The 15,760-nt window shown below is 41.6% G+C and overlaps 1 protein-coding gene across 2 annotated transcripts in view; it reads right to left on the reverse strand.

Annotated features, from left to right (window-relative positions):
- ZNF385D (zinc finger protein 385D) overlaps positions 1–15,760 on the reverse strand; it is a 401,815-nt gene that overhangs the window by 50,204 nt on the left and 335,851 nt on the right. For both annotated transcript variants that reach the window (XM_054161238.1, XM_054161240.1), the window contains one exon: positions 12,945–13,107. In XM_054161238.1, the coding sequence (XP_054017213.1) occupies positions 12,945–13,107 (163 nt within the window). The remainder of the gene's footprint in view (positions 1–12,944; positions 13,108–15,760) is intronic.

Raw genomic sequence — 15,760 nt, forward strand, 5'->3', positions numbered from 1 at the left:
AGTTTGAGACCTGTGCAGAAACTACAGCACAGTAAATAAGTTGAGTTCACACAATGTAAACTCATTTTCATGAATGTGACTTTTAATCTAGGGACAGACACACGAGCAAAGCACTTGAAAACTCATATCAGTGCTCAGCAGCTTGCCAATGACTAACAGGTGGCCTGGATTTTTATTAACATCAGAGGAAGAAATTGATTTACCGTGGAAGACTACTTTGCTGTGGCACTTAATACTACATTTACATGCCCCCATAATTTGCTACACTTATGGCTGTCTCTTATATTAATTATAAAAGTCCTCTTCTAATATTGCTTGATTTGACAGGAACACATTAGCTATGACAAATGCTTTATAATGTGCTCAGGCAATATTAATACAAGCAGAATCTCTGATAATTGCTGTTACCTAAATACAAAAAAATTCTCTTTAATTTGAGTTTTCCCTTTCCTCTCTCTTTCCAATCCTTTACTAATATAAGCTCTGGTAACTCTGCATCAGAGTCATTCCTAAGCTTGACTTGTCTGGATAGAGCACATGAAAACTAGAATCAATTCAGTCTCTTGGAAATTTTAAGAGGCAAAAATTGCTACAGTCTTTTAAGTAGAACCATAGAATGATAGAATGATAGAATCAGCCAGGTTGGAAGAGACTTCAGAGATCATCAAGTCCAACCTATTACCTCATACCTAAAACCCCATGACAACTAAACCATGGCTTCAAGTGCCACATCCAATTCTTGAACACCTCCAGGGATGGTGACTCCACCACCTCCCTGGGCAGCACATCCCAGTGGCCAATCTCTCTTTCTGTGAAGAACTTTCTCCTCACCTTCAGCCTAAACTTCCCCAGGCACAGCTTGAGACTGTGTCCTCTTGTTCTGGTGCTGCTTGCATGGGAGAAGAGACCAAGACCCACCTGGCTACAACCTCCTTTCAGGTAGTTGTAGAGAGCAAGAAGGTCTCCCCTGAGCCTCCTCTTCTCCAGGCTAAACACCCCCAGCTCCCTCAGCCTCTCCTCATAGGGCTGTGTTCCAGACTTCTCCACAGCCTGGTTGCCATTCTCTGGACATGTTCAAGTGTCTCAATGTCCTTCTTAAATTGAGGAGTCCTGGACACAGGACTCAAGGTTTGGCCTAACCAGTGCTGAGTACAGGGCAGAATGACTTCCCTGCTCCTGCTGGCCACACTGTTCCTGATGCAGGCCAGGATGCCATTGGCCTTCTTGGCCACCTGGGCACACTGCTGGTCCATGTTCAGCTGCTGTCAACCAGTGTCCCCAGGTCCCTATCTGACTGGCAGCTCTCCAGCCACTCTGTTTCCAGCCCGTAGCACTGCATGGGGCTATTGTAGAAGGAAAGTAGAAGGAAATCACTTTGCTTATCTGTGATCTCTATTTTATGTTACAGCAAACTGATTCTTCCTTCCTAGGAGAAAGCTTGTTCATAAAAGTTCCTTATTCTTATGCAATCTGACATCCCACTCAGAATTTTTTCAAGCATAAAGCACAATAAACCTGGCTGCCAGGTTTGCTACAGCTGTAATAATATTTGCCTGGAGAGACAGGGTCTGAATTTTTAGAGGATACATAAGTAAGGTACTACCACAAATTACATTCACATTTTGCAACATAAATAGACAATAAAATTAGTCTATATGGTTGCAGCGCAGAGATTCATGAGCAAAGAGCCTTTATTATTATAGATTTATATGTATTTACAGAACCCTGATACAACAGAGTAGAATAAACATAGCTCAGCATCATAATATGGTAATTAATTCACCCAGAACAAACCACCAAAAACTAAGTTGCCATAAAATAAGTGTCAGTTGTTTTGCTGTAATAGCTATGAGTTTATCCTGCCCTCAGGCAAAGAGCTGACAAAATTTTAGCACCAAGCACAATGCAATCAATTGTCTCAATTTATTCTGCTTTAGAAGACATCAATATGAGGTATTTTATAGTCTAAGCAAGATGCTAAAGGTTTCCAGATAAGTATTTGCCATGCTGATGCTTAAATAAAATAAAGGACATAGTCAAGACTCCACGCTCTAGAAAGCCTGGCCTCAAGGAATCATCAAAGTAAATATCCAGGGAAAGCATTTCTCATTCCTGGTATCAGTGGGAAGCAGGTAGTTTATTCAAACAATATATCAGTGTTATGGGTTTAAGAACTTGGATGTCTAAACCATGGAGTTGAAAGTCCTCCAAGTACCAGAGAGGTACACAGAGGTGGACCACAAAGCGTAATCTATTGTTATTTCATTCCCATCATACCTACATCTCCCCTTTATGAATGAACAGCACAGGCTGTTCACTCCCCCTCCCCCTGTTCTCCTCTGCCTGCTCCCTTCCTGGCACTGCCTGCTCTCCCTTGTGGTGCAGAGCAGTAGGGCCTGGTGCTGGCAAGATGATTTTTAGCTGTGTCATTAGGGCCTGGTATAGGGGGCTAGGGAGGTATGCTGGTGGGGAGGCATATGAGGCCTGGGTTTCTGGCCTGTTCTGGGGGAGGCTGTGGAAATAGTTCACATAATCAGACTTGTATTTAAAAAAAAAAAACAAAATAAAAATCCCCACAAATTTAATAATAGTTATTATCATCACCATCACATCATAGAATAGAATAGAATAGAATAGAATAGACCAGACCAGGTTGGAGAAGACCTTTGAGATCATTGAGTCCAACTTATCACCCAACACCATCTAATCAACTAAACCATGGCACCAAGCACCCCATCCAGTCTCTTCCTAAACACCTTCAGTGATGGTGACTCCAGCACCTCCCTGGGCAGCACATTCCAATGCCCAATAACTCTTTCTATCAAGAATTTCTTCGTAACATCCATCCTAAGCCTCCCCTGGCTCAGCTTGAGACTGTGTCCTCTTGTTCTGATGCTGGTTTCCCTCTTACACCCAGCCCTCAGACATCCCCTCTCAGTCTTCTCCTCTCCTTAATAAACAGCCCCAGGACTCTCATCCTCTCCTCATCAGGCAGTGCTCCAGTCCTGCTATCATCCTGGTAGCTCTCAGTTGAACTCTCTCCAGTAGATCTTTGTCCCTCCTGAACCAGGGAGCCCAGAACTGGATGCAATATTACAGGTGAGGTCTCACCAGGGCAGAGTAGAGGGAGAGGAGAACATCCCTGGATCTACTGGACACAATCCTCTGAATGCAGCCCAGGATCCCTTTGGCCTTCTTGGCCACCAGGGCACATTGCTGTCCCGTATAGAACTTGTTGTCCATCAGCCCTTCCAAGTCCTTCTCCACAGGGCTGCTCTCCAGCAGATCCCCTCCCAGCCTGTACTGCTGCAGTTTATTCTTCCTTCCCAGGTGCAGGACTCGGCACTTATCCCTGCTGAGCCTCATGAGGTTCCTCTCTGCCCAGCTCTCAGTCTGTCCAAGTCTCTGAATGGCAGCACAGCCTTCAGGTGTCTCAGCCAAGGCTCCCAGTTTGGTATTGTCAGCAAACTTGCTGAGCAGACTCTGTCTGTCTTTTCTTTCATCAATGCCATTGATGAAGATGTTGAACAGGACTGGACCCATCACTGATCCCTGGGGGACTCCACAGGTTCCAGCTCTCCAGCTGGACTTGGCACCACTGACCACCACTCTTTGCACTCTATCGTGTCGCCAGTTCCCAGTCCTTCTCACTGTCTTTTTATCCCATGCTGCCTGAGCTTGCTCACAAAGATGTTCTTTAAACTGATGTTAAAAGATTCAGTAGGGTGAATTCAGCTACTGGAAAATACTTTTGGCCAGCTGTAAAGCAAGCATGCACGCAGTAGCCTTTGCTCAGATCATGATGACAGAGTAGCAATGGAAGATAAATGTACTCCCAAATATGTAAGGCTGGAAATGTCAACAGCAGAGCTCATGAGTTTCATAGTGACAGCAATTTTGAGCAGATACAGTTTGCACAGTATCTGAGGAAGAGAAAAACACCAAGTTTAAAATAGCACAGCTCCAGGGGAGCAGAAAAAGAGAGAAACTCTGTTTTCCAACTGTCTTTGGGTTTCAAGTTTGTTTGGGTTTAGTTTCTAGGTTGACTTGTTTGTGGCTTCCTGTTGATTTCCAGTTGCTTGGCTGTGTCTTGTTTGCTCCATTTGTTTTGATAATTTGTTTGGTTTGTTGGTTAGTTTGGTTTGGGGGTTTTGTTGTTGCTGTTGGTTTTGTTTGGTTGGTTTTATTGTTTTATTTGGGAGGGTTTTGTCATTGTTTTTAGTTTTTTGATTGTGCCTTCATTTCTCCTCCCCCCCAAAAAACCCCAAACATCAGTCAGTTACAAAAGGAATGAAAATAATACAGGCAAAGATCCAGAACAATAAAAACCATTATGACCTGTTCTGGATGAACCAGATTAATAGCCCCAACACATGGAATTTTAATGGCTGGTTTGTTTTTTTCCCATCATTGTTTTTCCCCTCAGTAGCCTCATTTTAAGGGTTTACTCTGAAGTCCCCTTGAAAGTGAAGTTTTACATTCAAAAAAGACACTTCTTCAAAGACTGCTACCTGAAGGGAAACAATGAGACAGATTTCCAGTCACAGATGGTTCTTCTAAACAGTCACTGATCAACAAAAATATGGCACTCAATGCTACAGTATGGACAACCACATTGCCACTGGGAATTAGTAGGAGTGGTCTAATTCCAAATTTCATTAATTTTCTTTCTTCTTTTACAGTTAGAATTGTTAGAAGCTTAAAACAAAATGATAGTAGGATATAGTCATGAGGCAGGCTTCACAGTTGTTCTTCACAGAAGAAGAGTTCTCCCAGCCTGTGGGGACAGACTGAGACAGTTAGGGTTGTTCAGTGTGGAGAAGAGAAGGCTCTGAGGAGACCTTACTGTGGCCTTCCAGTATCTGAAGGGGGCTACATGAAAGCTGGGAATGGATTTTTAGGGTGCCAGGGAGTGATAGGACTGGGGGGAATAGAAATGGGTAGATTCAGATTGGATGTTAGGAAGAAGTTCTTCCCCATGAGGGTGGTGAGACACTGGCACAGGTTGCCCAGGGAGGTGGTAGAAGCCTCACCCCTGGAGGTTTTGAAGGCCAGGCTGGATGTGGCTGTGAGCAACCTGCTGTAGTGTGAGGTGTCCCTGCCCATGGCAGGGGGGTTGGAACTGGCTGATCCTTGAGGTCCCTTCCAACCCTAACAGTTCCATGATTCTATGATTTTGAAATGAAAAAGCTGATTCCCATTATGAGTTACTGCCACCTGTGGTATTGATTTTGTACAGAAGCTTCCCCCAGGCAGCACGCTCACAGGGGCTGTAAGCACTGCCACTCCTCTGCAAACACACACTAAAGGTGTCCCCCTGCCAATGATCTATTACATTGTGCTGCTGAAGCTGACTTGTGACTAATCATACTGTGTGAGAAGATAGCACACTACCCCTTCTCCACACCATTGCTTTTGTTCTGTGTCTGCTGGTGCAACAAGGAACTAGCAACTAGGAAGCACATGCAGGAAAAATGTGACAAGACTGCTTGGTGTGACCTGCTGTGTAATTCAAGCCATCAATGGCTGCTTATAATTCCCTCTGCTTGAGAGCAGGGCAAAAAGCAGGCATCTTTCCCGACTGGGAAATGCTGATTTATTAAGAGCAACTGCCAAAAGTAAATTCGACTCAGATGGCTCAAGTGGGTAATCTGTTGATGCAACTTTTAGATGGATCTGCTAAGATGATGCTAGAAATTTGCAGCTATTAAACCAGCAGAGCAGAAAATGAGCTATAAATAGCAAAAAGTAGAATGTACCAAAGGAAGGGATTAAAATTGCATGGCAGCTGTCTCAGTACTCATGTGAGAAGGTGAATGAACCGAAGAGCTCTTTCAAGTGACATAAGAAAATGACTACTTGCAAGCAGAAGTCAGATCATTTGAAAAGTGTGATAAAAAGTCCAATTCAAATAAAATTGCACTCCTTTAATACTTAGGTGGAAACATCACAGGATCACAGGACCACAGGATGTTAGGGGTTGGAACAGATCTCCAGAGATCATTGAGTCCAACCCCACTCCCAGAGCAGAACCATAGAATCCAGCACAGGTCACACAGGAACACATCCAGATGGGTCTGGAAAGGCTCCAGAGAAGGAGACTCCACAACCTCTCTGGGCAGCCTGCTCCAGGGCTCTGGGACCCTCACAGTGAAGAAGTTCCTCTTGAAGTGGTACCTCCTGTGCTGTAGTTTTCATCCACCGCCCCTTGTCCTATTATGGGGTGCAAATGAGCAGAGCCTGAATGGTTAATAAAAACAATGCTGCAACCTATGCTTGAATCAGTGCAGATCTAAAATCTCCTAAAATGCTTATTATGAGGCTCAAAACTAATTTAATTTCAACTGAAAGAAGGAATGAATGCTTGAAAGTATACAACTTGCAAAACAAAACATGAATTTTAACTCTCACTTAACTCAAATTCTAGGAATGAGAGAAAAAGAAAACATTAAAGCAGGTAAAATAACAGAAAGGAATTAGTCTTGAAGAGAAATGAACCATCTTTAATCACCTGCGGTCAATTTGGTGACATAATTAAGGACACTGAGACAGGGTACAGGCAGCTTTGCATCACAAAGCCTTTGTCTGTCCAAACAAAGCTCTGCCAGCAATTGTCATTTTCTAGGGTTTTATTTAACCAAGCACTTTTCACTTCTCCAGTCCTGTACAAACTAGAGAAAGGGACAAATATTATGACCTAGGTAGAATATGCTTCAAGAATATATTCTTGAGCTCTGACTTTCATGATGTTTGGCTAAAGTGAAATAAATTGCTCTCATGTTTAAATTTAATTACTATTAAATTTGCCACATAAAGGATTTCATTACAATATACTTCTAGTGTGTAACACACAAGATCTGCAGTCTCCAGGCAGCAAAGACTTCTGTGAGGAGTCAGGAAGACAAATTATATATTTGAAGCTAGAAAAAAAGTATGTGTTGTCCACAGTTTTCTCTGACATACAACAGAATTGTGCACAGAGAATTTTCATTATCAATTCCTCAGGCAAACCTAATATCTTTGGTCCAAAAATTATGACAACCCCATGAGATTCTGTGCATGTTATAATAATTCCTGGTGTTCAGAGGGTTTTGACTTGACTTTGGAATGAAGCTAACTTTTTGTCCCACTCTTAATACTGCCAGATCTCCCACCTACTACTAGGAGCTGAAGTGGAGGGGGCCAGTCTCTTCTCGGTGGTGCACAGTAATAAGCCAAGTAACAATAGGTATAAGCTGGAACATAGAAGATTTCAGCTCAACATGAGGAGAAACTTCTTTGCAGTGAGAGTGACAGAGGCCTGGAGCAGGCTGCCCAGAGAGGTTGTGGAGTCTCCTTCTTTGGACACATTCAAAGCCCACCTGGATGCATTCCTGTGTGGATTCCCCTGGGTGATCCTGCTCTGGCAGGGGGGTTGGACCTGATGATCTCTGGAGGTCTCTTCCAACCTCTAACATTCTGTGATACTGTGATACTATTAGATCCTTGTTTTCATGCAAGTTTTTATAGGCTGTAATCAAATGATTCAGTTTTGGCCTATTTCTGGAGATGCCCATTATAAGTATGTAGGAGAGTCTGTTTCTAGAACTTACAATTCCACTGTGCTGAATTTTTCTAACATGAAAGGCCAATCAAATGGGCTGGGTAAAGCAGATTCCCCCATCCCCATTGATACAACTGTTCCAGCTTGGACTGTCTTTGGATCACTTAGAATGGTGCTGTAAGGGCATTGGAATAGTAATGTAGTTGTAATTAAAAATGTAATTAAGAATGCAATTAAAAAACTAAAATGTAATTGTAATAGTAATGGCTTCAAACAGTGCATTTACTTACATTCTCAACCATGCTCTCCTCCTTTCTTGGATTAGGCATGGCAAGAACGTGATGTGAACAGCAAAAAGCAAAGAATCTAAGCAAGCCCTGAAGCATCCTAGGCGATGAGGTCGCCTTAGAAGCATCCCATACAAAACCAGTCCTCACAGCAATAACAGACAATTGCCTTCCACATTGTCCAACCACTGTGACCTCAGTTTGAAAACACATGGATGTCTTAAATTAAGACCTATCTACTCATCTGTTGCCGTCCAAGCTATTGTCTTCCAAGCAGACCCTTCCCATGTGAAGAATTCCAGACTCTCCAAAGCTAACCGCCTCTCTGAGAGCACTGGATCAAGAAGTTCCTGTTCCTTTCCAAACTACTCCATAAACTGACAGAATAAACAATGTTGCAGTAGGAACAGGCTTCTGAATCCCCTGTTTTTACAATACAAACTCGAAAGAGGAAGCAGGCCTGCAATGCCATATTGTTTTGGAAATCCCAGTGGCTAGGACTGCGGAGCCCTCAGATCCATCCCACTGGCTGGTGTTGATGCTGTTTCCATAATAACAACCAAACACCCTATGAAGAAACAAGTCATTATGCAGATAAATCCTAGAATGCTTGATCCAGTTTTTAGGGCAGTGAAAAAAATAAAGAAAAGGTATCTCATAAACAGAAGATCACTCCCAGGATTTCTAGCAGTTACAACCATGGGCATGCAGAAAGCTGACATTTTCCTGAGACACCATGAAAGACTTTAATATTTAAACAGAAAATACCTTTTCAGACCTGGGAACAATACCATTGTTAGCTCTGGAATTTCACACTGATTCAATATGATGATACAGATGTTGTGACTGACAGTAGTTTCTATCTGCAGGGTTATTCAAGCACAAAATTGCTGTCAAGGCAATCTCAATCGAAAGCAGCTGGGTCCACAGAAAACACATGGTGCTCATATGATGAAGCTCTCAGCATATGCAGATGCAGTAAAGAAGGATTTTTATTGCACATTCACAACCAATTGAGGCCCACATAAATTACTGTAATCTTTGTATTGCCATTTAGCTACACTCTGCAAAGAAAGAAAATGCCCTAGTTGTGCACAGAGGTCAGAAAAGAAGCTACTGTCTCCCAAATTGCCATCGAGCTCCAACGCAAAATTGGTACCACAGTCTGGGGAACGCTGATAACATTTTTCACTGCAGTTAGCTACAGATTGTCTGAAATACAGAAAAGCCCCAGCAGAGGTGATTTAAAGGCAATGATGTCATTAGCACAGTCGAATTTTACTGGTTTGGGATGAATTCTCCAAGCACGTGATTAAGGGAACCGACAGCTCTGAATCAGCAATCTCTAATTTCACAGCGAATGACCTAAGAAGCAGAACATCTCATTCAGGCTATGATATCTTATGAAGATTTTTCATTTAAGCAGCCAGGTGATTAGGCCCAGGTCATAGAATCATAGAACATTAGAAGTTGGAAGGAACCTCCAGAGATCATCCAGTCCAACCCCTCTGCCAAAGCAGGGTCACCCACACAGGAATGCATCCAGGTGGGTTTTGAATGTCTCCAGAAAAGGAGACTCCACAACCTCCCTGAGCAGCCTCCTCCAGGGCTCTGTCACCCTCACTGTAAAGAAGTTTCTCCTCATGTTGAGGTGCAGCACTGGAAAGAGCTTGGCCCCCTCCACTTGACACCCGCCCCTCCTCAGCTATTGATAGACCAGATCCCTTCTCAGTGTTCTCTTCTCCAGACTAAACAGCCCCAGGGCTCTCAATCTCTCTTCATAGGGGAGATGCCCAAATCCCCTAATCATCCTCATGATTCTCTCCAGCAGGTCCCAGTCTCTCTTGAACTGGGGAGCCCAAAATTGGACACAGTATTCCAGGTGTGGTCTCGGCAGGGCAGAGCAGAAGGGGAGAAGAATGTCCCTGGACCTGCTGGAAAAGACCTCTAAGATCAAAGGTCCAGCTTGATGAACCTGATCTCACAACAAGGTGGCCCACTTAGGAAAAGGCTGTGGATGTTGTTTACCTGGACTTTAAGGAAAGCCCTTTGACACTGTCACTCACAGCATCCTCCTGGAGAAACTGGCTGCTCATGGCTTGGATTGGTGGACACTTCGCTGGGTAAAAATAACATCTGTATGGCTGGGCTCAAAGACTGGTGGTGAACGGTGGGTGGTCACAAATGGCATTTCCCAGGGCTCAGTACTGAGGCAAGTTCTCTTCCATATCTTTATCAATGATCTGGATGAAGGGGTGAGCACACCCCTGGTAAGATTCCAGATGACACTCAACCAGGAGGGAGTGCTTTATTTATTTATTTGATTTATTTTTTATTTGAAGTCACCTAGTGACATTCACAGGGTGAGTAGAATGACCCCATAGTTCATGGGTTTTTCCTTAACATACAGTTGAAGCACCAGGAATCATTTCTGAACTGTTGTAAGAGGTCTGCTCACGCTGAGGCTCACACGGCCTCCCTTATGTATTGCAATAACAGGTGATTGCGCCACATATAACAAAACAGTTCCAGAATAAGCAACACAACAAATGTCTGCTTTGGCTCTTGAATCAGTTTCTATCCTATACAATCTTCAGTGCACAGAACTGCAGGTTTCCTGATGATGTTTTGTTTGCTGGAATAGGGTATGCAGAGCCACTGGACTGAAGTCCTGACCAATGTACTGTGACTGACATGTAATTCAGCCTTTAACCTGCTGTACATGATATATTGAAGGTGATGTGAACATGACCCTATACTCAGTGTCTTTGGGATTAAGTATTAATCTTCAGCAGAGAGCTTTAAAATACCATAGAAAAATACTTTTGTTTCAAATTGTCACAAGTGTGGGGACTTAGGAAAAGAACTTATATCCAGTCCTGAAAGATTAACGGATTATATTCATGAGCACAACTGTCCCCTCAGACCTTTGTATTATTATCAGAATACTTTACTTTCACTGTGCTCATTCACAAATGTGTAAACTCACACAGGGCAGTATATTCTCAGGTTATTCTGGCTTTCAGAATCCATTTCAACCTTGGAAGTTCTATCAAGAAGACTGAAGACACATAACAACTGGGAAAGAAAGAAGAATCCTACTAATGAAACATTTAACTTGCTATGTTTGACAGAAAAGTTAATCCTTTTAGCTACCCCAATTGTTTATTCATTTATTTATTTGGTCCCATTCTGGGCTGTTTGTCAGTTAACATCACTATGACTTTTAGAAGGCCATTAATGTACATTAATGCACAATTAATGTACTTCTAACCCAGAATGCATATAGATGCATGTACACACATTGTAAGAAATTCATTCAAGAAGTCAGGAATACTGTGCAAAGATGAGGAAACTCCACTCATAGGCCACTGCTTGTGTGTGTGCAGCTTTGTTTCTGATGCTTTTTTACACATGCCAACATAAAACTGATTTGTACTACTGACCTTGGATACAAGACACTGTGTATCTTGTCAGGGATCTAATGCAAAGCCTGATAGAAAGACTCAGAGTGGATTTAAGGCACCTGGGAAAATCCTTCAAACTTCCACAGCATAAGATAAAAGCTTCTGAATAATACATTTTAAATCTTAAAAAGATCTCTTTTTTTTTTCCCCCTTATTTTTTTTCTGATATACAAGATTGTGTTTTATAGACAATTAATCACCCTTTCCACACATTTGCTTTCCATTCTGAACGTGCCAACAGGTAATGACAGGGGAAACCAAACTTTTCAATGTATTTGCATGTTTAGAAATAAATTTCTTTTCAGAAGCAGCTTTTGGCATTGTAGCTACTCTGCCTTGCTTAATTTCTTTCATCATAGAACAAATGTTCTCAGAATGCAGTTGTCCTCTCTTTGCTTCTTTTGGTGGCATCCAGGAAAATGATGTAAGGATTGTGTCATGAAGCAATCCCATTACAGTTAGGAGATAAATCTCCATCAAAGCATATGCTCTCCTATCATAAAGGGATATAACAAAGATAGATAGATATATAGAGAGAGATGTACATGGAGGTATCTGCCTCTAACAAATACAGCAAAGCTGTTTCTTAATGAAGGTACTGCATAACTATGGTACATTTTTGCTCTGCCATGATTGGTTCGTGTATATCCACTTACTCATTCTAAACTTACTGCATCAGGAGTGGCTCCAAATGAGCAGTTTTAATCACCAGCAGAAATGTCCCATGTTTCACAGGTTTGATGGGGTTTTTGTCTGGTTTTGGCTCGTTTGGGAAGGGGGTGTGTGTGTGATTATGACTAAAGAGTCAAACTCTATCCCTTCATACCCAGTCATACTATGAGAGATACTAGACCAACCCTCAGTGAATTTGCAACCTCCCTTCAAAATTTCCAGCACAATAGCCACCTGTCTAAGAAGTGAGCTTAATCTAATCTTGTGGACTTTAGGAAATGCTCACACAGGTTTTTATTTGCAGAGGGGTACCTTTTACCCACACAATCACATAAATGATATTATTTCAGTCTGGAGACTCATTTAAGCAGAAGAATTGACATCAACAACACTTACCTGATGGTGCAGAATGGATGTTACACAGCTATTTTCCAGCTCAAAACCATTCTATAGCCACTTAAATAAACATAATGCAATGTTTGAAATTTATGAAAATTAGGTTTTCACTAGTAATGCTTTTGTAAGAGGCTTCTAGGCACAAGTAGTGCAATTGGCTGCATGGCTAGTGGTTAAAAGAGATATGAGGTATGTAATTATTTATAGGGAGATACTGCACATACAGTAGGAGATTCAGAGCAGTTCCTGTGTAATAGTTTAGCCACCATAAAATTAAACAAGTTGTGAGTCTTGCATTTTGCCCTAAATGAATGGCAAGCCTCTTTTCTCTATGAGAAATCAGTTACATGACTATCAGACTCTCACCAGCCTATTGAAAGGACAGAAAGAAATCAATATCACACAGAAAGATGGATTGAGCATGAATCAATGTGGTAAGCACATAACCAAACAGACATGGAATTAAACAAGGGGGGTAGGGGGGAAAGAAAAAAAACAAGAAGAAGAAAAGGGCACTGAAAGCACAGAAACCCAACCAAATGAAAAGCCAAACAAAACCAACAGAGATTGTCGCTTAACCTGTTTTGTCAGAGCTGGTATTGATGGTATTGGTAGTGATGGAAGTGAAGGTAGTCTTTGCGCTGTCCTTGGTAGTAACAGATTTCTGCTTATTTTTCATGGCTTCCAGTGCTTTGAGCTTCTTGGCATGTTTAGTGCCTTTGTAGTGGGCCGCAGCCTGGCTCTACAAAGGAGAACAAAATGAACCATGCAATCAGGCTCATTTCTAAACTGTCATTCTCTGTATTAATACAAATACAGACTACCTTTCAATAATGGGTACCATTCACGTGATCCAAATGCTGACCAAACAGAAAATTCTCTTTAGAATGATGCTTGGGAAACAGTGGGAGAAATACTCAAGTAACCCCAATTCAATAAATATAGTATATATCACTGTATAACAATGTATTACTTTCAGACTGCAATAAGGTTGCTTCAGTCTACCATGCTACCATTAGTTTTTTCTATCAATTGGGTTTTGTTTTGTCATTTACAGTAAAAAAAAAAGTATTTCTCAGGCAATGGGGAGAAAGGCACTCTCATCTGAGTAGCTTTGCACTTTCCCAGTTTGCGTTTCAAACTAGAGATTTTCCTCAAAGTTTCCATCAAAGAAGAGTTCACTAATAAGAGTGGAGTCAGAAACTTCTCAGCAAAGACTGACAGGGCAAAAAAAAACCCCACAAGTAAAATAAAAACCCCACAATACAACAAAACAAAAAACCAGAAATGAAAGCCAAGTCCAAAGAAAAGAAAAGAGGACATAAAACACTCTTCCAGGCCCATCACCAAGATTTAACTGAATGTGAGGCAAATATACAATTAGCTGTCTTTGGTTTTGGTGTGTTTTGGTTGGTTTGTTTGTTTGGTTGGTTGGTTTTTTTTGTTTGTTTGTGGAGTTTTTTTCTGTTGTTTTTGTTGTTTAAAAGGAATTGCCTTTGTTCACCTGCTACAAAAGGTAGTGTCTGAAATTCAAAGCCATGAGCATCCTTTCCACACAAAAAAGCTCAGAAAAAAAATTCCTTCCACAGTCCCAAATGAGATTTGTATGTGCACAGAATCATAGAATTGTCAGGGTTGGAAGGGACCTCAAGGATCATTCAGTTCCATCCCCCCTGCCATGGGCAGGGACACCTCACACTACAGCAGGTTGCTCACAGCCACATCCAGCCTGGCTGCAAACACCTCCAGGGATGAGGCTTCCACCACCTCCCTGGGCAACCTGTGCCAGTGTCTCACCACCCTTATGGGGAAGAACTTCTTCCTGACATCCAATCTGAATCTACCCATTTCTAGGTTAGTCCTACCACTACCTGGCACCCTAAAAAGTCCCTCCCCAGCATAATTTTTAAGATTTATATATGACACTTGCAGTATCTTTCTTATTCTGACAGCTGATACCAACTTGTCATTTCCGCCGTGAATATGCTTTTAAAATAGTACTTGAAGCATAAGATTGAGCTTTATACAAACCCCACTAGAATTGGTATGACTATTTAGAATATTTTTCTAGAACTAAACTCATCAGAAAAATAGTCTTCCAGTTAATAAGTTTTGGGGAAAAAAAAACATCCTTGTATTTTTATTGCTGAAAAGTTTTATTGAAAGCAGCTCCTTTCTTACTGGAAAGAAAATGTATTAAGACTAGAAAAATTGGTCAAAATTTAGCTCCTCCAGAACTGAACAAATGAAATGCAAGTCTGCTGGGCCAGCCCAAGGGCACACAGATGTCAGTATTTTGTTTCCAGGCATGAAAAACCAACAGATATGTAGAATACAAAAGCAAGGTAAATGCTTTCAATCGTGCAATCAGAGGAAGGGAACAAAAAAATAGAACAAAAAGAAAAAAAGGATGCAATTGAGTGGCTACAAAGTCAAAGAGATAAAAGAAGATAGTCATCTCACTAAGCTGCTTGTGCATGACTTAGGATCTGTTAGTCATTAGACCTTTCTTTAGCATTATTTAATGTGTGGAAATTTGGATACAGAGGAAGTGCAAGTGAATATCACAGTGAGTGCATATTAATTAATCTTGAGATTTGTGACTTCAAGCTTTCATGAAGAGAGATGATTCCTTCCAGATGCCTGAGACTTGAGAAGCTCAAAGTGAGCAGAAGGGAGAGCCCTTGTCACAACCAATTAACAGCTGTGCGTGTATGTGTGTACATGCATAGAGATACACACGCATGCACATGATTTTGTTGCGTATTGAGATGCATCATTCAGTTTGGTTGAAAAGCCAGTTCCTCTAGACCTGAAATGATGTAAACACTTCATGAGGTACCCTTATTGAAAGAACACTGGACAGTGAAGTTATTAATTAGAAACAACTTGAACAGAAACAGCACAATCATGCACCTTTCAGAATTCCCAACACATAACATTGAGACAGGTTGTAAAGCCAGGTACAAACAGTCAAGAGATGTTAATTACTGTTAAACTAAAGGACTAGTGTCAAGTTATGATGGTGCATTAAAAATGACATACAGTACATCCTCATGTCACTATCATGTCAACTGTTTCACCAGTTTCTAGTCACGTTTAATTTGCAGCCATCTGCAGACTCTGACTGCACTTGTTTTCCCTAACTAAAAGTGATGTTCTTCAAAGATCAGTGAGGTAGTCAAGACATGGTCCTTAGCACTGAATCTTCAATGCAGACATGAATTTGATAAACAGCACAACTCTTCACAGAACTGTTGGTGGAGCACTCCAGATTTATGTCTTCTGCATCCATAGTTCTCTCTTCCCTTCAAATTCTCACAGTCACAGCTCCATAAAACTCAACTGAATCAGAGTGTTGGATGCATAATGAAGATACAATGAGAGCCTACACA

The sequence above is a fragment of the Dryobates pubescens genome, chromosome 4 (assembly GCF_014839835.1).
Source record: "Dryobates pubescens isolate bDryPub1 chromosome 4, bDryPub1.pri, whole genome shotgun sequence".
NCBI classification, from domain to species: Eukaryota; Metazoa; Chordata; class Aves; order Piciformes; family Picidae; genus Dryobates; species Dryobates pubescens.